We start from the raw sequence: 26,982 nt of genomic DNA on the forward strand, positions 1-26,982 counted from the left end.
GTGGCGCAGCGGTTTGGCGCCTGCCTTTGGCCCAGGGCGCGATCCTGGAGACCTGGGATCGAATCCCACGTCGGGCTCCGGTGCATGGAGCCTGCTTCTCCCTCTGCCTGTGTCTCTGCCTCTCTCTCTCTCTGTATGACTATCATAAATAAATTTAAAAAAATAAAAAAAAATAAAGAAACAAAATTCTTGGCCAATTAATCCCCCACAAACACATGAGAAGGCCTTCGGCTGGCGCCTTTGTACACAGTCAAAGGAATGATGTTCACCCTTAAAGATAGTTGAGATCAGACACAAAGGGTTAAGCCCAATGAGCAGAGAGCGCGATTTCTGATTGAACAAAGAACACTTTATTGAGTGCTGCCTGGGTGCGGGGAGAAGGGCGGGATGACCCAGATGGGAGGCAAGATCCTCCTGGAGGTCCTGAGGCTCCGGGCCCCCTTCGGTGGGCGGGGGGCATCGGGAGCCTAAGAGCACTCTGCGGGGGCCACCTTCTTCTCCACGGTGCTCCCCTCGTGCGTGACCAGGCAGCTGAAGCTGCTGTGAGATTTCCACTTGTCAGGCGTCAGGCTCAGGTAGCTGCTGGCCGCGTACTTGCTGTTGCTCTGCTTGGAGGGCTTGGTGGTCTCCACGCCCTGGGTGATGGGGCTGCCGTCTGCCTTCCAGGCCACCGTCACGCCGCTGGGGTAGAAGTCGCTGATGAGGCACACCAGGGTGGCCTTGTTGGCGCCGAGCTCCTCAGAGGAGGGCGGGAAGAGTGTGACCGAGGGGGAGGCCTTGGGCTGACCTGTGGGGACGGAAGGCCAGCGGGTCAAGGCAGATGTTTGTTGTGTCAGCACCTACCTGATTCCTGGTGTGGGGCTACAGCTGTGTCCTGTCCATGTCTTGGGCTTCAGGCGGCCCTTGCTCCTAGAGGTCAGGTGAGCCATGGGCAGGCTCACCCACCTTCTGCTGGAGAGAATCTGAGTGCCAGATTCTCTAGTTTCTGGGCCTCTGCATGGCCTCAGGGTCTCTCCACATCATATATCCTTCTAATCTACTCAGTCTACCCCCAGGACTAGATGTCAATGACCCCGAGACCCTGCTTTCTTTCTCACTCTTTGTGTGCTTGGACACAGGTCTCAGGTGACATCGCCCAGGTCACTTACCCAGGATTTCCTAGAGCTGGCATCTCTGGGTTTCAGGGCTCTGTTACCCATGTGAAGAGTCTGTTTCCTGCCTCCAGGCCACCTCATACCTCCACAGCAGCCTTGCCCACCTCCCTAGATACCCGCCTTCTAGGGTTGCTGAATGGGATGGGCTGTGAACTCTGGTTCTTGAATGCAGGGAGTCCAGTAGGGGAAGTTTCTCGTGTCAAGTGAATTTCCAGTTCTGAGGATGGGGCTGTGTCTGTTCTGAGGGTCTCCCGGTTTTCTGTGAAAACCTGGGGGTCTATCTCTCCTAGGATTTCCGGGTACCTAGCAGTACTATCTCTGTCACCTGTCCCTATCAGGGGCCTCGGGTCCAATATCTTCTCAGGGGCTCTCCAGATGTAGTGGGCTTTGAGGGGATGGACCTCTGCTGCCAGAGTTTCCTAGACCGGTCCTATTCTTGGTGTCTAAGTATCCCTACATGGTGGCTGGTCCCATCACCTTGGGCTCCATTCTCTCAAGTCCTTGCTTTATCCTTTACCCCTTGTCCTGCTTCCCCCTCCTTGTCTCCGAGTCCCCATATCAAGGCTCTCCTCATTGTGCCCATGCAGCCCTCTGCCCGGGACCCCCCTCCGCCAGAGACAGAGGCCAGCACCTGAGCAGCCCCCACAATCCTTCCATCACCTTATAGCCCTGCTGGCAGTCTGAGCATCCCTCTTCCTTATCCATCTCCCCTCATTTCCCCTCACATTCATGATTCTAATAGACCCTGACTGGGGAACCGACCACCCCCTAGTCCAGAGAAGAAGGTCCTGTGGGTAGAGGGCTGGACACACAGTGAGACCTGAGTGTACGTCAGGAAGGATTTTGGGGCTGGTCCCCTGCAGCTCCAGTACAACATCTGACAAGGTGGGAGCAGTGGAGGCACGAGGGGCAGACGAAGCGGACGAAAGGCATAGACCCCACAGACCTTTAGCCTCAGCCTTCATCAAGTTGGAAAGGAGAGAAGCATCACCTGAAATTGCAGAGTGGGTGCCAAGGAGGCGAGAAAGGGGTAGACTCACCGAGGACGGTCAGGTGGGTGCCTCCGCCGAACACAGCACACTGTGACACAGCCTCGAACATAAACCCTCTGTCAGCCCCTCCACCCCTGACCCAGGCCCACCTGCAGCTGCTCGGGAGGCCCAAAGGGCAGCCTCCTTGTCACGGGTGCTGGTTGGGCAGATGCGGGTGTGTGGTGAGGAGGTTGCCCCTGGAGACCAGGAATTTCATTTCCGTGGAGGGTTCAGATTCCATCCATCCTCAGTCCTGGGGAGGGGTTGCGGAGGATGTCTGGGTATGTCATCGAAATTCCCAGCTAGGTCCATCGTTAGGGAGGAGCTGTGTGTCTCCTCAGTGTGTGTCAGTATGTCATTGTGGAAGGGGTGAGCAGGCCTGTTTCACACAGGGATATGATGGAGCTGGGACCCCTTTGCAGACTTGGGACTGGTGGGGAGTGTCCTGAGTGCCACCACATCTACAGCACAGGAGTCTGACGGAGTTTGGGGTCAGGAATGGGAACTGGATGGGAGGAGAATCCTGTTTCTCCCAAGCAGATAGATCTCTCCACAGGGCCTAAGCTCCAGCACCCTTCCTTTGGCAGGATCTTGTGGAAGGTATAGTAGATGGTGAGTGTTTAGTCTCCATACTGAGTTGGAGGAGGGCAGGTGTCACCTGGAGGAGTGTAGGAATGTGGGCTGCTTGTCAGCCGGATAGACCTGCCAGGCCCCAGGTGCGTGGAGGGGCAGTCCCTGCTTCCAGAAATTTTGCCCTGAGCCCAAGTGTGAGAGTCTGACAGACACTTTAACCACCTCAGAATCCCACATCCCTCATGTACAGGAAGCATCATTTGCACACGGTGGCCCCACCAGGCAGGACACATACTGTACTCTTACAAGTGACCTTCATGTTGTGAGGATGTTAATGACACCCAGGTCTCTGCCTGCATCATGGCCTGGGGATGTCACCTAATGAGCTCACACAAGGTACATACAGGCCTGGTATCCTTTCTGTGACACAGTGGCCCGCCAGTCAGTAGTCCTGCTGTCCTCCCTGATCTGTCTGCTACTTCCTGTCCAGACTCACTCCCAGGAGCTCATCATGTCTCCTGGACCAGAATCACTCCCAGGAGCTCATCACTCCATCCTGGACCAGAATCTCCCTGGCCTCCTTATTTGTTACTGGATGGCTCTATGGGGGCTGCAGTGACTGGGTTTTCTTTGCTCATGTCCCACGCTGGGACTCTGTGTAGACCCATCCTCCAGGTCTTCCTGAACCTTCCTGAGGGATGCCTACCTTAGCAGTGTTTGGAAATGGACCAGTGTGCTTGTGATCATCATGTGTGTGCATATTGTTTGTATTCATTTGTACCTGTGTGCGTATGGTATGTATGTGTCTTACAGCTCAGATCTCACACGAGGTTCCTAGGTAGATGAGTCAGTTGAGAGACTTGTCAGCAGCTCATTCCCTGAATCTGATCCTGGATTTCTAACACAGAGGCCCAGGCAGGTCAAGCCAGCACAGGGGGTGGATCGTGGGTTGGCCTAATCTGAGGGGTCCTAGAAAGCATAGGTGGTATCTATCTCCCAGGGAACATCAATACTAGTGGGAAGCAAGAGACACTGGGAGGAGGTGCCACCAGTGGGAATGTGAGTGTGAGTTACCAGGGTCCAGGCAGAGGGTCTTGTAGTGAGTGTGACAGGGAAAGCCTGTGGGAGGGGCCACAAACAGTGTCCCTAGGGAATCTGGCAAGGAGGGTCCCCTAAGGAAGGGAGGATGTTCTAGGCTGTGAAGATGGGGAAGGTCCACATGGAGTAGGAATCTAGGGAAAAATGTTACTGAGAGGGGACCTTAATAGACATCTTAAGAGGAGGGCCACTTCCAGCTGTTGAAAGCCCAGGTCCAGGGAGGAGATCAGCACATATTCCAGAAGCTATGGGGACCTAAGGTCAATGAAGGCAGCTATGACTGGCCGGGCACATGGTCCACACAAAGAAAAGGATGCACCGACCTATTGTGGAGGAGAGTCTTTAATCTTGTTTTGCTATTGGTATATACTGTTCGGGAAAATTCTCCTGCAATTCTTGGCCAATTAGGGATCCCTGGGTGGCGCAGCGGTTTGGCGCCTGCCTTTGGCCCAGGGCGCGATCCTGGAGACCTGGGATCGAATCCCACGTCGGGCTCCGGTGCATGGAGCCTGCTTCTCCCTCTGCCTGTGTCTCTGCCTCTCTCTCTCTCTGTATGACTATCATAAATAAATTTAAAAAAATAAAAAAAAATAAAGAAACAAAATTCTTGGCCAATTAATCCCCCACAAACACATGAGAAGGCCTTCGGCTGGCGCCTTTGTACACAGTCAAAGGAATGATGTTCACCCTTAAAGATAGTTGAGATCAGACACAAAGGGTTAAGCCCAATGAGCAGAGAGCGCGATTTCTGATTGAACAAAGAACACTTTATTGAGTGCTGCCTGGGTGCGGGGAGAAGGGCGGGATGACCCAGATGGGAGGCAAGATCCTCCTGGAGGTCCTGAGGCTCCGGGCCCCCTTCGGTGGGCGGGGGGCATCGGGAGCCTAAGAGCACTCTGCGGGGGCCACCTTCTTCTCCACGGTGCTCCCCTCGTGCGTGACCAGGCAGCTGAAGCTGCTGTGAGATTTCCACTTGTCAGGCGTCAGGCTCAGGTAGCTGCTGGCCGCGTACTTGCTGTTGCTCTGCTTGGAGGGCTTGGTGGTCTCCACGCCCTGGGTGATGGGGCTGCCGTCTGCCTTCCAGGCCACCGTCACGCCGCTGGGGTAGAAGTCGCTGATGAGGCACACCAGGGTGGCCTTGTTGGCGCCGAGCTCCTCAGAGGAGGGCGGGAAGAGTGTGACCGAGGGGGAGGCCTTGGGCTGACCTGTGGGGACGGAAGGCCAGCGGGTCAAGGCAGATGTTTGTTGTGTCAGCACCTACCTGATTCCTGGTGTGGGGCTACAGCTGTGTCCTGTCCATGTCTTGGGCTTCAGGCGGCCCTTGCTCCTAGAGGTCAGGTGAGCCATGGGCAGGCTCACCCACCTTCTGCTGGAGAGAATCTGAGTGCCAGATTCTCTAGTTTCTGGGCCTCTGCATGGCCTCAGGGTCTCTCCACATCATATATCCTTCTAATCTACTCAGTCTACCCCCAGGACTAGATGTCAATGACCCCGAGACCCTGCTTTCTTTCTCACTCTTTGTGTGCTTGGACACAGGTCTCAGGTGACATCGCCCAGGTCACTTACCCAGGATTTCCTAGAGCTGGCATCTCTGGGTTTCAGGGCTCTGTTACCCATGTGAAGAGTCTGTTTCCTGCCTCCAGGCCACCTCATACCTCCACAGCAGCCTTGCCCACCTCCCTAGATACCCGCCTTCTAGGGTTGCTGAATGGGATGGGCTGTGAACTCTGGTTCTTGAATGCAGGGAGTCCAGTAGGGGAAGTTTCTCGTGTCAAGTGAATTTCCAGTTCTGAGGATGGGGCTGTGTCTGTTCTGAGGGTCTCCCGGTTTTCTGTGAAAACCTGGGGGTCTATCTCTCCTAGGATTTCCGGGTACCTAGCAGTACTATCTCTGTCACCTGTCCCTATCAGGGGCCTCGGGTCCAATATCTTCTCAGGGGCTCTCCAGATGTAGTGGGCTTTGAGGGGATGGACCTCTGCTGCCAGAGTTTCCTAGACCGGTCCTATTCTTGGTGTCTAAGTATCCCTACATGGTGGCTGGTCCCATCACCTTGGGCTCCATTCTCTCAAGTCCTTGCTTTATCCTTTACCCCTTGTCCTGCTTCCCCCTCCTTGTCTCCGAGTCCCCATATCAAGGCTCTCCTCATTGTGCCCATGCAGCCCTCTGCCCGGGACCCCCCTCCGCCAGAGACAGAGGCCAGCACCTGAGCAGCCCCCACAATCCTTCCATCACCTTATAGCCCTGCTGGCAGTCTGAGCATCCCTCTTCCTTATCCATCTCCCCTCATTTCCCCTCACATTCATGATTCTAATAGACCCTGACTGGGGAACCGACCACCCCCTAGTCCAGAGAAGAAGGTCCTGTGGGTAGAGGGCTGGACACACAGTGAGACCTGAGTGTACGTCAGGAAGGATTTTGGGGCTGGTCCCCTGCAGCTCCAGTACAACATCTGACAAGGTGGGAGCAGTGGAGGCACGAGGGGCAGACGAAGCGGACGAAAGGCATAGACCCCACAGACCTTTAGCCTCAGCCTTCATCAAGTTGGAAAGGAGAGAAGCATCACCTGAAATTGCAGAGTGGGTGCCAAGGAGGCGAGAAAGGGGTAGACTCACCGAGGACGGTCAGGTGGGTGCCTCCGCCGAACACAGCACACTGTGACACAGCCTCGAACATAAACCCTCTGTCAGCCCCTCCACCCCTGACCCAGGCCCACCTGCAGCTGCTCGGGAGGCCCAAAGGGCAGCCTCCTTGTCACGGGTGCTGGTTGGGCAGATGCGGGTGTGTGGTGAGGAGGTTGCCCCTGGAGACCAGGAATTTCATTTCCGTGGAGGGTTCAGATTCCATCCATCCTCAGTCCTGGGGAGGGGTTGCGGAGGATGTCTGGGTATGTCATCGAAATTCCCAGCTAGGTCCATCGTTAGGGAGGAGCTGTGTGTCTCCTCAGTGTGTGTCAGTATGTCATTGTGGAAGGGGTGAGCAGGCCTGTTTCACACAGGGATATGATGGAGCTGGGACCCCTTTGCAGACTTGGGACTGGTGGGGAGTGTCCTGAGTGCCACCACATCTACAGCACAGGAGTCTGACGGAGTTTGGGGTCAGGAATGGGAACTGGATGGGAGGAGAATCCTGTTTCTCCCAAGCAGATAGATCTCTCCACAGGGCCTAAGCTCCAGCACCCTTCCTTTGGCAGGATCTTGTGGAAGGTATAGTAGATGGTGAGTGTTTAGTCTCCATACTGAGTTGGAGGAGGGCAGGTGTCACCTGGAGGAGTGTAGGAATGTGGGCTGCTTGTCAGCCGGATAGACCTGCCAGGCCCCAGGTGCGTGGAGGGGCAGTCCCTGCTTCCAGAAATTTTGCCCTGAGCCCAAGTGTGAGAGTCTGACAGACACTTTAACCACCTCAGAATCCCACATCCCTCATGTACAGGAAGCATCATTTGCACACGGTGGCCCCACCAGGCAGGACACATACTGTACTCTTACAAGTGACCTTCATGTTGTGAGGATGTTAATGACACCCAGGTCTCTGCCTGCATCATGGCCTGGGGATGTCACCTAATGAGCTCACACAAGGTACATACAGGCCTGGTATCCTTTCTGTGACACAGTGGCCCGCCAGTCAGTAGTCCTGCTGTCCTCCCTGATCTGTCTGCTACTTCCTGTCCAGACTCACTCCCAGGAGCTCATCATGTCTCCTGGACCAGAATCACTCCCAGGAGCTCATCACTCCATCCTGGACCAGAATCTCCCTGGCCTCCTTATTTGTTACTGGATGGCTCTATGGGGGCTGCAGTGACTGGGTTTTCTTTGCTCATGTCCCACGCTGGGACTCTGTGTAGACCCATCCTCCAGGTCTTCCTGAACCTTCCTGAGGGATGCCTACCTTAGCAGTGTTTGGAAATGGACCAGTGTGCTTGTGATCATCATGTGTGTGCATATTGTTTGTATTCATTTGTACCTGTGTGCGTATGGTATGTATGTGTCTTACAGCTCAGATCTCACACGAGGTTCCTAGGTAGATGAGTCAGTTGAGAGACTTGTCAGCAGCTCATTCCCTGAATCTGATCCTGGATTTCTAACACAGAGGCCCAGGCAGGTCAAGCCAGCACAGGGGGTGGATCGTGGGTTGGCCTAATCTGAGGGGTCCTAGAAAGCATAGGTGGTATCTATCTCCCAGGGAACATCAATACTAGTGGGAAGCAAGAGACACTGGGAGGAGGTGCCACCAGTGGGAATGTGAGTGTGAGTTACCAGGGTCCAGGCAGAGGGTCTTGTAGTGAGTGTGACAGGGAAAGCCTGTGGGAGGGGCCACAAACAGTGTCCCTAGGGAATCTGGCAAGGAGGGTCCCCTAAGGAAGGGAGGATGTTCTAGGCTGTGAAGATGGGGAAGGTCCACATGGAGTAGGAATCTAGGGAAAAATGTTACTGAGAGGGGACCTTAATAGACATCTTAAGAGGAGGGCCACTTCCAGCTGTTGAAAGCCCAGGTCCAGGGAGGAGATCAGCACATATTCCAGAAGCTATGGGGACCTAAGGTCAATGAAGGCAGCTATGACTGGCCGGGCACATGGTCCACACAAAGAAAAGGATGCACCGACCTATTGTGGAGGAGAGTCTTTAATCTTGTTTTGCTATTGGTATATACTGTTCGGGAAAATTCTCCTGCAATTCTTGGCCAATTAGGGATCCCTGGGTGTCGTAGCGGTTTGGCGCCTGCCTTTGGCCCAGGGCGCGATCCTGGAGACCTGGGATCGAATCCCACGTCGGGCTCCGGTGCATGGAGCCTGCTTCTCCCTCTGCCTGTGTCTCTGCCTCTCTCTCTCTCTGTATGACTATCATAAATAAATTTAAAAAAATAAAAAAAAATAAAGAAACAAAATTCTTGGCCAATTAATCCCCCACAAACACATGAGAAGGCCTTCGGCTGGCGCCTTTGTACACAGTCAAAGGAATGATGTTCACCCTTAAAGATAGTTGAGATCAGACACAAAGGGTTAAGCCCAATGAGCAGAGAGCGCGATTTCTGATTGAACAAAGAACACTTTATTGAGTGCTGCCTGGGTGCGGGGAGAAGGGCGGGATGACCCAGATGGGAGGCAAGATCCTCCTGGAGGTCCTGAGGCTCCGGGCCCCCTTCGGTGGGTGGGGGGCATCGGGAGCCTAAGAGCACTCTGCGGGGGCCACCTTCTTCTCCACGGTGCTCCCCTCGTGCGTGACCAGGCAGCTGAAGCTGCTGTGAGATTTCCACTTGTCAGGCGTCAGGCTCAGGTAGCTGCTGGCCGCGTACTTGCTGTTGCTCTGCTTGGAGGGCTTGGTGGTCTCCACGCCCTGGGTGATGGGGCTGCCGTCTGCCTTCCAGGCCACCGTCACGCCGCTGGGGTAGAAGTCGCTGATGAGGCACACCAGGGTGGCCTTGTTGGCGCCGAGCTCCTCAGAGGAGGGCGGGAAGAGTGTGACCGAGGGGGAGGCCTTGGGCTGACCTGTGGGGACGGAAGGCCAGCGGGTCAAGGCAGATGTTTGTTGTGTCAGCACCTACCTGATTCCTGGTGTGGGGCTACAGCTGTGTCCTGTCCATGTCTTGGGCTTCAGGCGGCCCTTGCTCCTAGAGGTCAGGTGAGCCATGGGCAGGCTCACCCACCTTCTGCTGGAGAGAATCTGAGTGCCAGATTCTCTAGTTTCTGGGCCTCTGCATGGCCTCAGGGTCTCTCCACATCATATATCCTTCTAATCTACTCAGTCTACCCCCAGGACTAGATGTCAATGACCCCGAGACCCTGCTTTCTTTCTCACTCTTTGTGTGCTTGGACACAGGTCTCAGGTGACATCGCCCAGGTCACTTACCCAGGATTTCCTAGAGCTGGCATCTCTGGGTTTCAGGGCTCTGTTACCCATGTGAAGAGTCTGTTTCCTGCCTCCAGGCCACCTCATACCTCCACAGCAGCCTTGCCCACCTCCCTAGATACCCGCCTTCTAGGGTTGCTGAATGGGATGGGCTGTGAACTCTGGTTCTTGAATGCAGGGAGTCCAGTAGGGGAAGTTTCTCGTGTCAAGTGAATTTCCAGTTCTGAGGATGGGGCTGTGTCTGTTCTGAGGGTCTCCCGGTTTTCTGTGAAAACCTGGGGGTCTATCTCTCCTAGGATTTCCGGGTACCTAGCAGTACTATCTCTGTCACCTGTCCCTATCAGGGGCCTCGGGTCCAATATCTTCTCAGGGGCTCTCCAGATGTAGTGGGCTTTGAGGGGATGGACCTCTGCTGCCAGAGTTTCCTAGACCGGTCCTATTCTTGGTGTCTAAGTATCCCTACATGGTGGCTGGTCCCATCACCTTGGGCTCCATTCTCTCAAGTCCTTGCTTTATCCTTTACCCCTTGTCCTGCTTCCCCCTCCTTGTCTCCGAGTCCCCATATCAAGGCTCTCCTCATTGTGCCCATGCAGCCCTCTGCCCGGGACCCCCCTCCGCCAGAGACAGAGGCCAGCACCTGAGCAGCCCCCACAATCCTTCCATCACCTTATAGCCCTGCTGGCAGTCTGAGCATCCCTCTTCCTTATCCATCTCCCCTCATTTCCCCTCACATTCATGATTCTAATAGACCCTGACTGGGGAACCGACCACCCCCTAGTCCAGAGAAGAAGGTCCTGTGGGTAGAGGGCTGGACACACAGTGAGACCTGAGTGTACGTCAGGAAGGATTTTGGGGCTGGTCCCCTGCAGCTCCAGTACAACATCTGACAAGGTGGGAGCAGTGGAGGCACGAGGGGCAGACGAAGCGGACGAAAGGCATAGACCCCACAGACCTTTAGCCTCAGCCTTCATCAAGTTGGAAAGGAGAGAAGCATCACCTGAAATTGCAGAGTGGGTGCCAAGGAGGCGAGAAAGGGGTAGACTCACCGAGGACGGTCAGGTGGGTGCCTCCGCCGAACACAGCACACTGTGACACAGCCTCGAACATAAACCCTCTGTCAGCCCCTCCACCCCTGACCCAGGCCCACCTGCAGCTGCTCGGGAGGCCCAAAGGGCAGCCTCCTTGTCACGGGTGCTGGTTGGGCAGATGCGGGTGTGTGGTGAGGAGGTTGCCCCTGGAGACCAGGAATTTCATTTCCGTGGAGGGTTCAGATTCCATCCATCCTCAGTCCTGGGGAGGGGTTGCGGAGGATGTCTGGGTATGTCATCGAAATTCCCAGCTAGGTCCATCGTTAGGGAGGAGCTGTGTGTCTCCTCAGTGTGTGTCAGTATGTCATTGTGGAAGGGGTGAGCAGGCCTGTTTCACACAGGGATATGATGGAGCTGGGACCCCTTTGCAGACTTGGGACTGGTGGGGAGTGTCCTGAGTGCCACCACATCTACAGCACAGGAGTCTGACGGAGTTTGGGGTCAGGAATGGGAACTGGATGGGAGGAGAATCCTGTTTCTCCCAAGCAGATAGATCTCTCCACAGGGCCTAAGCTCCAGCACCCTTCCTTTGGCAGGATCTTGTGGAAGGTATAGTAGATGGTGAGTGTTTAGTCTCCATACTGAGTTGGAGGAGGGCAGGTGTCACCTGGAGGAGTGTAGGAATGTGGGCTGCTTGTCAGCCGGATAGACCTGCCAGGCCCCAGGTGCGTGGAGGGGCAGTCCCTGCTTCCAGAAATTTTGCCCTGAGCCCAAGTGTGAGAGTCTGACAGACACTTTAACCACCTCAGAATCCCACATCCCTCATGTACAGGAAGCATCATTTGCACACGGTGGCCCCACCAGGCAGGACACATACTGTACTCTTACAAGTGACCTTCATGTTGTGAGGATGTTAATGACACCCAGGTCTCTGCCTGCATCATGGCCTGGGGATGTCACCTAATGAGCTCACACAAGGTACATACAGGCCTGGTATCCTTTCTGTGACACAGTGGCCCGCCAGTCAGTAGTCCTGCTGTCCTCCCTGATCTGTCTGCTACTTCCTGTCCAGACTCACTCCCAGGAGCTCATCATGTCTCCTGGACCAGAATCACTCCCAGGAGCTCATCACTCCATCCTGGACCAGAATCTCCCTGGCCTCCTTATTTGTTACTGGATGGCTCTATGGGGGCTGCAGTGACTGGGTTTTCTTTGCTCATGTCCCACGCTGGGACTCTGTGTAGACCCATCCTCCAGGTCTTCCTGAACCTTCCTGAGGGATGCCTACCTTAGCAGTGTTTGGAAATGGACCAGTGTGCTTGTGATCATCATGTGTGTGCATATTGTTTGTATTCATTTGTACCTGTGTGCGTATGGTATGTATGTGTCTTACAGCTCAGATCTCACACGAGGTTCCTAGGTAGATGAGTCAGTTGAGAGACTTGTCAGCAGCTCATTCCCTGAATCTGATCCTGGATTTCTAACACAGAGGCCCAGGCAGGTCAAGCCAGCACAGGGGGTGGATCGTGGGTTGGCCTAATCTGAGGGGTCCTAGAAAGCATAGGTGGTATCTATCTCCCAGGGAACATCAATACTAGTGGGAAGCAAGAGACACTGGGAGGAGGTGCCACCAGTGGGAATGTGAGTGTGAGTTACCAGGGTCCAGGCAGAGGGTCTTGTAGTGAGTGTGACAGGGAAAGCCTGTGGGAGGGGCCACAAACAGTGTCCCTAGGGAATCTGGCAAGGAGGGTCCCCTAAGGAAGGGAGGATGTTCTAGGCTGTGAAGATGGGGAAGGTCCACATGGAGTAGGAATCTAGGGAAAAATGTTACTGAGAGGGGACCTTAATAGACATCTTAAGAGGAGGGCTACTTCCAGCTGTTGAAAGCCCAGGTCCAGGGAGGAGATCAGCACATATTCCAGAAGCTATGGGGACCTAAGGTCAATGAAGGCAGCTATGACTGGCCGGGCACATGGTCCACACAAAGAAAAGGATGCACCGACCTATTGTGGAGGAGAGTCTTTAATCTTGTTTTGCTATTGGTATATACTGTTCGGGAAAATTCTCCTGCAATTCTTGGCCAATTAGGGATCCCTGGGTGGCGCAGCGGTTTGGCGCCTGCCTTTGGCCCAGGGCGCGATCCTGGAGACCTGGGATCGAATCCCACGTCGGGCTCCGGTGCATGGAGCCTGCTTCTCCCTCTGCCTGTGTCTCTGCCTCTCTCTCTCTCTGTATGACTATCATAAATAAATTTAAAAAAATAAAAAAAAATAAAGAAACAAAATTCTTGGCCAATTAATCCCCCACAAACACATGAGAAGGCCTTCGGCTGGCGCCTTTGTACACAGTCAAAGGAATGATGTTCACCCTTAAAGATAGTTGAGATCAGACACAAAGGGTTAAGCCCAATGAGCAGAGAGCGCGATTTCTGATTGAACAAAGAACACTTTATTGAGTGCTGCCTGGGTGCGGGGAGAAGGGCGGGATGACCCAGATGGGAGGCAAGATCCTCCTGGAGGTCCTGAGGCTCCGGGCCCCCTTCGGTGGGCGGGGGGCATCGGGAGCCTAAGAGCACTCTGCGGGGGCCACCTTCTTCTCCACGGTGCTCCCCTCGTGCGTGACCAGGCAGCTGAAGCTGCTGTGAGATTTCCACTTGTCAGGCGTCAGGCTCAGGTAGCTGCTGGCCGCGTACTTGCTGTTGCTCTGCTTGGAGGGCTTGGTGGTCTCCACGCCCTGGGTGATGGGGCTGCCGTCTGCCTTCCAGGCCACCGTCACGCCGCTGGGGTAGAAGTCGCTGATGAGGCACACCAGGGTGGCCTTGTTGGCGCCGAGCTCCTCAGAGGAGGGCGGGAAGAGTGTGACCGAGGGGGAGGCCTTGGGCTGACCTGTGGGGACGGAAGGCCAGCGGGTCAAGGCAGATGTTTGTTGTGTCAGCACCTACCTGATTCCTGGTGTGGGGCTACAGCTGTGTCCTGTCCATGTCTTGGGCTTCAGGCGGCCCTTGCTCCTAGAGGTCAGGTGAGCCATGGGCAGGCTCACCCACCTTCTGCTGGAGAGAATCTGAGTGCCAGATTCTCTAGTTTCTGGGCCTCTGCATGGCCTCAGGGTCTCTCCACATCATATATCCTTCTAATCTACTCAGTCTACCCCCAGGACTAGATGTCAATGACCCCGAGACCCTGCTTTCTTTCTCACTCTTTGTGTGCTTGGACACAGGTCTCAGGTGACATCGCCCAGGTCACTTACCCAGGATTTCCTAGAGCTGGCATCTCTGGGTTTCAGGGCTCTGTTACCCATGTGAAGAGTCTGTTTCCTGCCTCCAGGCCACCTCATACCTCCACAGCAGCCTTGCCCACCTCCCTAGATACCCGCCTTCTAGGGTTGCTGAATGGGATGGGCTGTGAACTCTGGTTCTTGAATGCAGGGAGTCCAGTAGGGGAAGTTTCTCGTGTCAAGTGAATTTCCAGTTCTGAGGATGGGGCTGTGTCTGTTCTGAGGGTCTCCCGGTTTTCTGTGAAAACCTGGGGGTCTATCTCTCCTAGGATTTCCGGGTACCTAGCAGTACTATCTCTGTCACCTGTCCCTATCAGGGGCCTCGGGTCCAATATCTTCTCAGGGGCTCTCCAGATGTAGTGGGCTTTGAGGGGATGGACCTCTGCTGCCAGAGTTTCCTAGACCGGTCCTATTCTTGGTGTCTAAGTATCCCTACATGGTGGCTGGTCCCATCACCTTGGGCTCCATTCTCTCAAGTCCTTGCTTTATCCTTTACCCCTTGTCCTGCTTCCCCCTCCTTGTCTCCGAGTCCCCATATCAAGGCTCTCCTCATTGTGCCCATGCAGCCCTCTGCCCGGGACCCCCCTCCGCCAGAGACAGAGGCCAGCACCTGAGCAGCCCCCACAATCCTTCCATCACCTTATAGCCCTGCTGGCAGTCTGAGCATCCCTCTTCCTTATCCATCTCCCCTCATTTCCCCTCACATTCATGATTCTAATAGACCCTGACTGGGGAACCGACCACCCCCTAGTCCAGAGAAGAAGGTCCTGTGGGTAGAGGGCTGGACACACAGTGAGACCTGAGTGTACGTCAGGAAGGATTTTGGGGCTGGTCCCCTGCAGCTCCAGTACAACATCTGACAAGGTGGGAGCAGTGGAGGCACGAGGGGCAGACGAAGCGGACGAAAGGCATAGACCCCACAGACCTTTAGCCTCAGCCTTCATCAAGTTGGAAAGGAGAGAAGCATCACCTGAAATTGCAGAGTGGGTGCCAAGGAGGCGAGAAAGGGGTAGACTCACCGAGGACGGTCAGGTGGGTGCCTCCGCCGAACACAGCACACTGTGACACAGCCTCGAACATAAACCCTCTGTCAGCCCCTCCACCCCTGACCCAGGCCCACCTGCAGCTGCTCGGGAGGCCCAAAGGGCAGCCTCCTTGTCACGGGTGCTGGTTGGGCAGATGCGGGTGTGTGGTGAGGAGGTTGCCCCTGGAGACCAGGAATTTCATTTCCGTGGAGGGTTCAGATTCCATCCATCCTCAGTCCTGGGGAGGGGTTGCGGAGGATGTCTGGGTATGTCATCGAAATTCCCAGCTAGGTCCATCGTTAGGGAGGAGCTGTGTGTCTCCTCAGTGTGTGTCAGTATGTCATTGTGGAAGGGGTGAGCAGGCCTGTTTCACACAGGGATATGATGGAGCTGGGACCCCTTTGCAGACTTGGGACTGGTGGGGAGTGTCCTGAGTGCCACCACATCTACAGCACAGGAGTCTGACGGAGTTTGGGGTCAGGAATGGGAACTGGATGGGAGGAGAATCCTGTTTCTCCCAAGCAGATAGATCTCTCCACAGGGCCTAAGCTCCAGCACCCTTCCTTTGGCAGGATCTTGTGGAAGGTATAGTAGATGGTGAGTGTTTAGTCTCCATACTGAGTTGGAGGAGGGCAGGTGTCACCTGGAGGAGTGTAGGAATGTGGGCTGCTTGTCAGCCGGATAGACCTGCCAGGCCCCAGGTGCGTGGAGGGGCAGTCCCTGCTTCCAGAAATTTTGCCCTGAGCCCAAGTGTGAGAGTCTGACAGACACTTTAACCACCTCAGAATCCCACATCCCTCATGTACAGGAAGCATCATTTGCACACGGTGGCCCCACCAGGCAGGACACATACTGTACTCTTACAAGTGACCTTCATGTTGTGAGGATGTTAATGACACCCAGGTCTCTGCCTGCATCATGGCCTGGGGATGTCACCTAATGAGCTCACACAAGGTACATACAGGCCTGGTATCCTTTCTGTGACACAGTGGCCCGCCAGTCAGTAGTCCTGCTGTCCTCCCTGATCTGTCTGCTACTTCCTGTCCAGACTCACTCCCAGGAGCTCATCATGTCTCCTGGACCAGAATCACTCCCAGGAGCTCATCACTCCATCCTGGACCAGAATCTCCCTGGCCTCCTTATTTGTTACTGGATGGCTCTATGGGGGCTGCAGTGACTGGGTTTTCTTTGCTCATGTCCCACGCTGGGACTCTGTGTAGACCCATCCTCCAGGTCTTCCTGAACCTTCCTGAGGGATGCCTACCTTAGCAGTGTTTGGAAATGGACCAGTGTGCTTGTGATCATCATGTGTGTGCATATTGTTTGTATTCATTTGTACCTGTGTGCGTATGGTATGTATGTGTCTTACAGCTCAGATCTCACACGAGGTTCCTAGGTAGATGAGTCAGTTGAGAGACTTGTCAGCAGCTCATTCCCTGAATCTGATCCTGGATTTCTAACACAGAGGCCCAGGCAGGTCAAGCCAGCACAGGGGGTGGATCGTGGGTTGGCCTAATCTGAGGGGTCCTAGAAAGCATAGGTGGTATCTATCTCCCAGGGAACATCAATACTAGTGGGAAGCAAGAGACACTGGGAGGAGGTGCCACCAGTGGGAATGTGAGTGTGAGTTACCAGGGTCCAGGCAGAGGGTCTTGTAGTGAGTGTGACAGGGAAAGCCTGTGGGAGGGGCCACAAACAGTGTCCCTAGGGAATCTGGCAAGGAGGGTCCCCTAAGGAAGGGAGGATGTTCTAGGCTGTGAAGATGGGGAAGGTCCACATGGAGTAGGAATCTAGGGAAAAATGTTACTGAGAGGGGACCTTAATAGACATCTTAAGAGGAGGGCCACTTCCAGCTGTTGAAAGCCCAGGTCCAGGGAGGAGATCAGCACATATTCCAGAAGCTATGGGGACCTAAGGTCAATGAAGGCAGCTATGACTGGCCGGGCACATGGTCCACACAAAGAAAAGGATGCACCGACCTATTGTGGAGGAGAGTCTTTAATCTTGTTTTGCTATTGGTATATACTGTTCGGGAAAATTCTCCTGCAATTCTTGGCCAATTAGGGATCCCTGGGTGGCGCAGCGGTTTGGCGCCTGCCTTTGGCCCAGGGCGCGATCCTGGAGACCTGGGATCGAATCCCACGTCGGGCTCCGGTGCATGGAGCCTGCTTCTCCCTCTGCCTGTGTCTCTGCCTCTCTCTCTCTCTGTATGACTATCATAAATAAATTTAAAAAAATAAAAAAAAATAAAGAAACAAAATTCTTGGCCAATTAATCCCCCACAAACACATGAGAAGGCCTTCGGCTGGCGCCTTTGTACACAGTCAAAGGAATGATGTTCACCCTTAAAGATAGTTGAGATCAGACACAAAGGGTTAAGCCCAATGAGCAGAGAGCGCGATTTCTGATTGAACAAAGAACACTTTATTGAGTGCTGCCTGGGTGCGGGGAGAAGGGCGGGATGACCCAGATGGGAGGCAAGATCCTCCTGGAGGTCCTGAGGCTCCGGGCCCCCTTCGGTGGGCGGGGGGCATCGGGAGCCTAAGAGCACTCTGCGGGGGCCACCTTCTTCTCCACGGTGCTCCCCTCGTGCGTGACCAGGCAGCTGAAGCTGCTGTGAGATTTCCACTTGTCAGGCGTCAGGCTCAGGTAGCTGCTGGCCGCGTACTTGCTGTTGCTCTGCTTGGAGGGCTTGGTGGTCTCCACGCCCTGGGTGATGGGGCTGCCGTCTGCCTTCCAGGCCACCGTCACGCTGCTGGGGTAGAAGTCGCTGATGAGGCACACCAGGGTGGCCTTGTTGGCGCCGAGCTCCTCAGAGGAGGGCGGGAAGAGTGTGACCGAGGGGGAGGCCTTGGGCTGACCTGTGGGGACGGAAGGCCAGCGGGTCAAGGCAGATGTTTGTTGTGTCAGCACCTACCTGATTCCTGGTGTGGGGCTACAGCTGTGTCCTGTCCATGTCTTGGGCTTCAGGCGGCCCTTGCTCCTAGAGGTCAGGTGAGCCATGGGCAGGCTCACCCACCTTCTGCTGGAGAGAATCTGAGTGCCAGATTCTCTAGTTTCTGGGCCTCTGCATGGCCTCAGGGTCTCTCCACATCATATATCCTTCTAATCTACTCAGTCTACCCCCAGGACTAGATGTCAATGACCCCGAGACCCTGCTTTCTTTCTCACTCTTTGTGTGCTTGGACACAGGTCTCAGGTGACATCGCCCAGGTCACTTACCCAGGATTTCCTAGAGCTGGCATCTCTGGGTTTCAGGGCTCTGTTACCCATGTGAAGAGTCTGTTTCCTGCCTCCAGGCCACCTCATACCTCCACAGCAGCCTTGCCCACCTCCCTAGATACCCGCCTTCTAGGGTTGCTGAATGGGATGGGCTGTGAACTCTGGTTCTTGAATGCAGGGAGTCCAGTAGGGGAAGTTTCTCGTGTCAAGTGAATTTCCAGTTCTGAGGATGGGGCTGTGTCTGTTCTGAGGGTCTCCCGGTTTTCTGTGAAAACCTGGGGGTCTATCTCTCCTAGGATTTCCGGGTACCTAGCAGTACTATCTCTGTCACCTGTCCCTATCAGGGGCCTCGGGTCCAATATCTTCTCAGGGGCTCTCCAGATGTAGTGGGCTTTGAGGGGATGGACCTCTGCTGCCAGAGTTTCCTAGACCGGTCCTATTCTTGGTGTCTAAGTATCCCTACATGGTGGCTGGTCCCATCACCTTGGGCTCCATTCTCTCAAGTCCTTGCTTTATCCTTTACCCCTTGTCCTGCTTCCCCCTCCTTGTCTCCGAGTCCCCATATCAAGGCTCTCCTCATTGTGCCCATGCAGCCCTCTGCCCGGGACCCCCCTCCGCCAGAGACAGAGGCCAGCACCTGAGCAGCCCCCACAATCCTTCCATCACCTTATAGCCCTGCTGGCAGTCTGAGCATCCCTCTTCCTTATCCATCTCCCCTCATTTCCCCTCACATTCATGATTCTAATAGACCCTGACTGGGGAACCGACCACCCCCTAGTCCAGAGAAGAAGGTCCTGTGGGTAGAGGGCTGGACACACAGTGAGACCTGAGTGTACGTCAGGAAGGATTTTGGGGCTGGTCCCCTGCAGCTCCAGTACAACATCTGACAAGGTGGGAGCAGTGGAGGCACGAGGGGCAGACGAAGCGGACGAAAGGCATAGACCCCACAGACCTTTAGCCTCAGCCTTCATCAAGTTGGAAAGGAGAGAAGCATCACCTGAAATTGCAGAGTGGGTGCCAAGGAGGCGAGAAAGGGGTAGACTCACCGAGGACGGTCAGGTGGGTGCCTCCGCCGAACACAGCACACTGTGACACAGCCTCGAACATAAACCCTCTGTCAGCCCCTCCACCCCTGACCCAGGCCCACCTGCAGCTGCTCGGGAGGCCCAAAGGGCAGCCTCCTTGTCACGGGTGCTGGTTGGGCAGATGCGGGTGTGTGGTGAGGAGGTTGCCCCTGGAGACCAGGAATTTCATTTCCGTGGAGGGTTCAGATTCCATCCATCCTCAGTCCTGGGGAGGGGTTGCGGAGGATGTCTGGGTATGTCATCGAAATTCCCAGCTAGGTCCATCGTTAGGGAGGAGCTGTGTGTCTCCTCAGTGTGTGTCAGTATGTCATTGTGGAAGGGGTGAGCAGGCCTGTTTCACACAGGGATATGATGGAGCTGGGACCCCTTTGCAGACTTGGGACTGGTGGGGAGTGTCCTGAGTGCCACCACATCTACAGCACAGGAGTCTGACGGAGTTTGGGGTCAGGAATGGGAACTGGATGGGAGGAGAATCCTGTTTCTCCCAAGCAGATAGATCTCTCCACAGGGCCTAAGCTCCAGCACCCTTCCTTTGGCAGGATCTTGTGGAAGGTATAGTAGATGGTGAGTGTTTAGTCTCCATACTGAGTTGGAGGAGGGCAGGTGTCACCTGGAGGAGTGTAGGAATGTGGGCTGCTTGTCAGCCGGATAGACCTGCCAGGCCCCAGGTGCGTGGAGGGGCAGTCCCTGCTTCCAGAAATTTTGCCCTGAGCCCAAGTGTGAGAGTCTGACAGACACTTTAACCACCTCAGAATCCCACATCCCTCATGTACAGGAAGCATCATTTGCACACGGTGGCCCCACCAGGCAGGACACATACTGTACTCTTACAAGTGACCTTCATGTTGTGAGGATGTTAATGACACCCAGGTCTCTGCCTGCATCATGGCCTGGGGATGTCACCTAATGAGCTCACACAAGGTACATACAGGCCTGGTATCCTTTCTGTGACACAGTGGCCCGCCAGTCAGTAGTCCTGCTGTCCTCCCTGATCTGTCTGCTACTTCCTGTCCAGACTCACTCCCAGGAGCTCATCATGTCTCCTGGACCAGAATCACTCCCAGGAGCTCATCACTCCATCCTGGACCAGAATCTCCCTGGCCTCCTTATTTGTTACTGGATGGCTCTATGGGGGCTGCAGTGACTGGGTTTTCTTTGCTCATGTCCCACGCTGGGACTCTGTGTAGACCCATCCTCCAGGTCTTCCTGAACCTTCCTGAGGGATGCCTACCTTAGCAGTGTTTGGAAATGGACCAGTGTGCTTGTGATCATCATGTGTGTGCATATTGTTTGTATTCATTTGTACCTGTGTGCGTATGGTATGTATGTGTCTTACAGCTCAGATCTCACACGAGGTTCCTAGGTAGATGAGTCAGTTGAGAGACTTGTCAGCAGCTCATTCCCTGAATCTGATCCTGGATTTCTAACACAGAGGCCCAGGCAGGTCAAGCCAGCACAGGGGGTGGATCGTGGGTTGGCCTAATCTGAGGGGTCCTAGAAAGCATAGGTGGTATCTATCTCCCAGGGAACATCAATACTAGTGGGAAGCAAGAGACACTGGGAGGAGGTGCCACCAGTGGGAATGTGAGTGTGAGTTACCAGGGTCCAGGCAGAGGGTCTTGTAGTGAGTGTGACAGGGAAAGCCTGTGGGAGGGGCCACAAACAGTGTCCCTAGGGAATCTGGCAAGGAGGGTCCCCTAAGGAAGGGAGGATGTTCTAGGCTGTGAAGATGGGGAAGGTCCACATGGAGTAGGAATCTAGGGAAAAATGTTACTGAGAGGGGACCTTAATAGACATCTTAAGAGGAGGGCCACTTCCAGCTGTTGAAAGCCCAGGTCCAGGGAGGAGATCAGCACATATTCCAGAAGCTATGGGGACCTAAGGTCAATGAAGGCAGCTATGACTGGCCGGGCACATGGTCCACACAAAGAAAAGGATGCACCGACCTATTGTGGAGGAGAGTCTTTAATCTTGTTTTGCTATTGGTATATACTGTTCGGGAAAATTCTCCTGCAATTCTTGGCCAATTAGGGATCCCTGGGTGTCGTAGCGGTTTGGCGCCTGCCTTTGGCCCAGGGCGCGATCCTGGAGACCTGGGATCGAATCCCACGTCGGGCTCCGGTGCATGGAGCCTGCTTCTCCCTCTGCCTGTGTCTCTGCCTCTCTCTCTCTCTGTATGACTATCATAAATAAATTTAAAAAAATAAAAAAAAATAAAGAAACAAAATTCTTGGCCAATTAATCCCCCACAAACACATGAGAAGGCCTTCGGCTGGCGCCTTTGTACACAGTCAAAGGAATGATGTTCACCCTTAAAGATAGTTGAGATCAGACACAAAGGGTTAAGCCCAATGAGCAGAGAGCGCGATTTCTGATTGAACAAAGAACACTTTATTGAGTGCTGCCTGGGTGCGGGGAGAAGGGCGGGATGACCCAGATGGGAGGCAAGATCCTCCTGGAGGTCCTGAGGCTCCGGGCCCCCTTCGGTGGGTGGGGGGCATCGGGAGCCTAAGAGCACTCTGCGGGGGCCACCTTCTTCTCCACGGTGCTCCCCTCGTGCGTGACCAGGCAGCTGAAGCTGCTGTGAGATTTCCACTTGTCAGGCGTCAGGCTCAGGTAGCTGCTGGCCGCGTACTTGCTGTTGCTCTGCTTGGAGGGCTTGGTGGTCTCCACGCCCTGGGTGATGGGGCTGCCGTCTGCCTTCCAGGCCACCGTCACGCCGCTGGGGTAGAAGTCGCTGATGAGGCACACCAGGGTGGCCTTGTTGGCGCCGAGCTCCTCAGAGGAGGGCGGGAAGAGTGTGACCGAGGGGGAGGCCTTGGGCTGACCTGTGGGGACGGAAGGCCAGCGGGTCAAGGCAGATGTTTGTTGTGTCAGCACCTACCTGATTCCTGGTGTGGGGCTACAGCTGTGTCCTGTCCATGTCTTGGGCTTCAGGCGGCCCTTGCTCCTAGAGGTCAGGTGAGCCATGGGCAGGCTCACCCACCTTCTGCTGGAGAGAATCTGAGTGCCAGATTCTCTAGTTTCTGGGCCTCTGCATGGCCTCAGGGTCTCTCCACATCATATATCCTTCTAATCTACTCAGTCTACCCCCAGGACTAGATGTCAATGACCCCGAGACCCTGCTTTCTTTCTCACTCTTTGTGTGCTTGGACACAGGTCTCAGGTGACATCGCCCAGGTCACTTACCCAGGATTTCCTAGAGCTGGCATCTCTGGGTTTCAGGGCTCTGTTACCCATGTGAAGAGTCTGTTTCCTGCCTCCAGGCCACCTCATACCTCCACAGCAGCCTTGCCCACCTCCCTAGATACCCGCCTTCTAGGGTTGCTGAATGGGATGGGCTGTGAACTCTGGTTCTTGAATGCAGGGAGTCCAGTAGGGGAAGTTTCTCGTGTCAAGTGAATTTCCAGTTCTGAGGATGGGGCTGTGTCTGTTCTGAGGGTCTCCCGGTTTTCTGTGAAAACCTGGGGGTCTATCTCTCCTAGGATTTCCGGGTACCTAGCAGTACTATCTCTGTCACCTGTCCCTATCAGGGGCCTCGGGTCCAATATCTTCTCAGGGGCTCTCCAGATGTAGTGGGCTTTGAGGGGATGGACCTCTGCTGCCAGAGTTTCCTAGACCGGTCCTATTCTTGGTGTCTAAGTATCCCTACATGGTGGCTGGTCCCATCACCTTGGGCTCCATTCTCTCAAGTCCTTGCTTTATCCTTTACCCCTTGTCCTGCTTCCCCCTCCTTGTCTCCGAGTCCCCATATCAAGGCTCTCCTCATTGTGCCCATGCAGCCCTCTGCCCGGGACCCCCCTCCGCCAGAGACAGAGGCCAGCACCTGAGCAGCCCCCACAATCCTTCCATCACCTTATAGCCCTGCTGGCAGTCTGAGCATCCCTCTTCCTTATCCATCTCCCCTCATTTCCCCTCACATTCATGATTCTAATAGACCCTGACTGGGGAACCGACCACCCCCTAGTCCAGAGAAGAAGGTCCTGTGGGTAGAGGGCTGGACACACAGTGAGACCTGAGTGTACGTCAGGAAGGATTTTGGGGCTGGTCCCCTGCAGCTCCAGTACAACATCTGACAAGGTGGGAGCAGTGGAGGCACGAGGGGCAGACGAAGCGGACGAAAGGCATAGACCCCACAGACCTTTAGCCTCAGCCTTCATCAAGTTGGAAAGGAGAGAAGCATCACCTGAAATTGCAGAGTGGGTGCCAAGGAGGCGAGAAAGGGGTAGACTCACCGAGGACGGTCAGGTGGGTGCCTCCGCCGAACACAGCACACTGTGACACAGCCTCGAACATAAACCCTCTGTCAGCCCCTCCACCCCTGACCCAGGCCCACCTGCAGCTGCTCGGGAGGCCCAAAGGGCAGCCTCCTTGTCACGGGTGCTGGTTGGGCAGATGCGGGTGTGTGGTGAGGAGGTTGCCCCTGGAGACCAGGAATTTCATTTCCGTGGAGGGTTCAGATTCCATCCATCCTCAGTCCTGGGGAGGGGTTGCGGAGGATGTCTGGGTATGTCATCGAAATTCCCAGCTAGGTCCATCGTTAGGGAGGAGCTGTGTGTCTCCTCAGTGTGTGTCAGTATGTCATTGTGGAAGGGGTGAGCAGGCCTGTTTCACACAGGGATATGATGGAGCTGGGACCCCTTTGCAGACTTGGGACTGGTGGGGAGTGTCCTGAGTGCCACCACATCTACAGCACAGGAGTCTGACGGAGTTTGGGGTCAGGAATGGGAACTGGATGGGAGGAGAATCCTGTTTCTCCCAAGCAGATAGATCTCTCCACAGGGCCTAAGCTCCAGCACCCTTCCTTTGGCAGGATCTTGTGGAAGGTATAGTAGATGGTGAGTGTTTAGTCTCCATACTGAGTTGGAGGAGGGCAGGTGTCACCTGGAGGAGTGTAGGAATGTGGGCTGCTTGTCAGCCGGATAGACCTGCCAGGCCCCAGGTGCGTGGAGGGGCAGTCCCTGCTTCCAGAAATTTTGCCCTGAGCCCAAGTGTGAGAGTCTGACAGACACTTTAACCACCTCAGAATCCCACATCCCTCATGTACAGGAAGCATCATTTGCACACGGTGGCCCCACCAGGCAGGACACATACTGTACTCTTACAAGTGACCTTCATGTTGTGAGGATGTTAATGACACCCAGGTCTCTGCCTGCATCATGGCCTGGGGATGTCACCTAATGAGCTCACACAAGGTACATACAGGCCTGGTATCCTTTCTGTGACACAGTGGCCCGCCAGTCAGTAGTCCTGCTGTCCTCCCTGATCTGTCTGCTACTTCCTGTCCAGACTCACTCCCAGGAGCTCATCATGTCTCCTGGACCAGAATCACTCCCAGGAGCTCATCACTCCATCCTGGACCAGAATCTCCCTGGCCTCCTTATTTGTTACTGGATGGCTCTATGGGGGCTGCAGTGACTGGGTTTTCTTTGCTCATGTCCCACGCTGGGACTCTGTGTAGACCCATCCTCCAGGTCTTCCTGAACCTTCCTGAGGGATGCCTACCTTAGCAGTGTTTGGAAATGGACCAGTGTGCTTGTGATCATCATGTGTGTGCATATTGTTTGTATTCATTTGTACCTGTGTGCGTATGGTATGTATGTGTCTTACAGCTCAGATCTCACACGAGGTTCCTAGGTAGATGAGTCAGTTGAGAGACTTGTCAGCAGCTCATTCCCTGAATCTGATCCTGGATTTCTAACACAGAGGCCCAGGCAGGTCAAGCCAGCACAGGGGGTGGATCGTGGGTTGGCCTAATCTGAGGGGTCCTAGAAAGCATAGGTGGTATCTATCTCCCAGGGAACATCAATACTAGTGGGAAGCAAGAGACACTGGGAGGAGGTGCCACCAGTGGGAATGTGAGTGTGAGTTACCAGGGTCCAGGCAGAGGGTCTTGTAGTGAGTGTGACAGGGAAAGCCTGTGGGAGGGGCCACAAACAGTGTCCCTAGGGAATCTGGCAAGGAGGGTCCCCTAAGGAAGGGAGGATGTTCTAGGCTGTGAAGATGGGGAAGGTCCACATGGAGTAGGAATCTAGGGAAAAATGTTACTGAGAGGGGACCTTAATAGACATCTTAAGAGGAGGGCTACTTCCAGCTGTTGAAAGCCCAGGTCCAGGGAGGAGATCAGCACATATTCCAGAAGCTATGGGGACCTAAGGTCAATGAAGGCAGCTATGACTGGCCGGGCACATGGTCCACACAAAGAAAAGGATGCACCGACCTATTGTGGAGGAGAGTCTTTAATCTTGTTTTGCTATTGGTATATACTGTTCGGGAAAATTCTCCTGCAATTCTTGGCCAATTAGGGATCCCTGGGTGGCGCAGCGGTTTGGCGCCTGCCTTTGGCCCAGGGCGCGATCCTGGAGACCTGGGATCGAATCCCACGTCGGGCTCCGGTGCATGGAGCCTGCTTCTCCCTCTGCCTGTGTCTCTGCCTCTCTCTCTCTCTGTATGACTATCATAAATAAATTTAAAAAAATAAAAAAAAATAAAGAAACAAAATTCTTGGCCAATTAATCCCCCACAAACACATGAGAAGGCCTTCGGCTGGCGCCTTTGTACACAGTCAAAGGAATGATGTTCACCCTTAAAGATAGTTGAGATCAGACACAAAGGGTTAAGCCCAATGAGCAGAGAGCGCGATTTCTGATTGAACAAAGAACACTTTATTGAGTGCTGCCTGGGTGCGGGGAGAAGGGCGGGATGACCCAGATGGGAGGCAAGATCCTCCTGGAGGTCCTGAGGCTCCGGGCCCCCTTCGGTGGGCGGGGGGCATCGGGAGCCTAAGAGCACTCTGCGGGGGCCACCTTCTTCTCCACGGTGCTCCCCTCGTGCGTGACCAGGCAGCTGAAGCTGCTGTGAGATTTCCACTTGTCAGGCGTCAGGCTCAGGTAGCTGCTGGCCGCGTACTTGCTGTTGCTCTGCTTGGAGGGCTTGGTGGTCTCCACGCCCTGGGTGATGGGGCTGCCGTCTGCCTTCCAGGCCACCGTCACGCCGCTGGGGTAGAAGTCGCTGATGAGGCACACCAGGGTGGCCTTGTTGGCGCCGAGCTCCTCAGAGGAGGGCGGGAAGAGTGTGACCGAGGGGGAGGCCTTGGGCTGACCTGTGGGGACGGAAGGCCAGCGGGTCAAGGCAGATGTTTGTTGTGTCAGCACCTACCTGATTCCTGGTGTGGGGCTACAGCTGTGTCCTGTCCATGTCTTGGGCTTCAGGCGGCCCTTGCTCCTAGAGGTCAGGTGAGCCATGGGCAGGCTCACCCACCTTCTGCTGGAGAGAATCTGAGTGCCAGATTCTCTAGTTTCTGGGCCTCTGCATGGCCTCAGGGTCTCTCCACATCATATATCCTTCTAATCTACTCAGTCTACCCCCAGGACTAGATGTCAATGACCCCGAGACCCTGCTTTCTTTCTCACTCTTTGTGTGCTTGGACACAGGTCTCAGGTGACATCGCCCAGGTCACTTACCCAGGATTTCCTAGAGCTGGCATCTCTGGGTTTCAGGGCTCTGTTACCCATGTGAAGAGTCTGTTTCCTGCCTCCAGGCCACCTCATACCTCCACAGCAGCCTTGCCCACCTCCCTAGATACCCGCCTTCTAGGGTTGCTGAATGGGATGGGCTGTGAACTCTGGTTCTTGAATGCAGGGAGTCCAGTAG

At 54.8% G+C, this 26,982-nt stretch overlaps 7 gene segments (V, D, J or C); all 7 read right to left on the minus strand.

The window, feature by feature from the left end:
- Nucleotides 1-327: 327 nt before the first annotated feature.
- On the minus strand, nt 328-1,859 carry LOC140597603 (immunoglobulin lambda constant 7-like). The segment is given in 2 exon segments: nt 328-839; nt 1,815-1,859. Coding segments are annotated over 2 exon segments (417 nt in total).
- Nucleotides 1,860-4,601: 2,742 nt separating this feature from the next.
- LOC140597604 (immunoglobulin lambda constant 7-like) lies at nt 4,602-6,133 on the minus strand. The segment is given in 2 exon segments: nt 4,602-5,113; nt 6,089-6,133. Coding segments are annotated over 2 exon segments (417 nt in total).
- A 2,742-nt stretch (nt 6,134-8,875) lies between these two features.
- On the minus strand, nt 8,876-10,407 carry LOC140597605 (immunoglobulin lambda constant 7-like). The segment is given in 2 exon segments: nt 8,876-9,387; nt 10,363-10,407. Coding segments are annotated over 2 exon segments (417 nt in total).
- A 2,742-nt stretch (nt 10,408-13,149) lies between these two features.
- Nucleotides 13,150-14,681, minus strand: LOC140597606 (immunoglobulin lambda constant 7-like). The segment is given in 2 exon segments: nt 13,150-13,661; nt 14,637-14,681. Coding segments are annotated over 2 exon segments (417 nt in total).
- A 2,742-nt stretch (nt 14,682-17,423) lies between these two features.
- Nucleotides 17,424-19,351, minus strand: LOC140597609 (immunoglobulin lambda constant 7-like). The segment is given in 2 exon segments: nt 17,424-17,883; nt 19,291-19,351. Coding segments are annotated over 2 exon segments (381 nt in total).
- A 2,346-nt stretch (nt 19,352-21,697) lies between these two features.
- Nucleotides 21,698-23,229, minus strand: LOC140597607 (immunoglobulin lambda constant 7-like). The segment is given in 2 exon segments: nt 21,698-22,209; nt 23,185-23,229. Coding segments are annotated over 2 exon segments (417 nt in total).
- A 2,742-nt stretch (nt 23,230-25,971) lies between these two features.
- On the minus strand, nt 25,972-26,483 carry LOC140597608 (immunoglobulin lambda constant 7-like; the record flags this gene model as incomplete). The annotated part of the segment is given in 1 exon segment: nt 25,972-26,483. A coding segment is annotated over 1 exon segment (372 nt), but the record flags the coding sequence as incomplete, so codon positions are not given.
- Between the last annotated feature and the right edge of the window lie 499 nt (nt 26,484-26,982).

The sequence above is a fragment of the Vulpes vulpes genome, unplaced genomic scaffold, assembly GCF_048418805.1.
Source record: "Vulpes vulpes isolate BD-2025 unplaced genomic scaffold, VulVul3 u000000753, whole genome shotgun sequence".
Lineage (NCBI taxonomy): Eukaryota > Metazoa > Chordata > Mammalia > Carnivora > Canidae > Vulpes > Vulpes vulpes.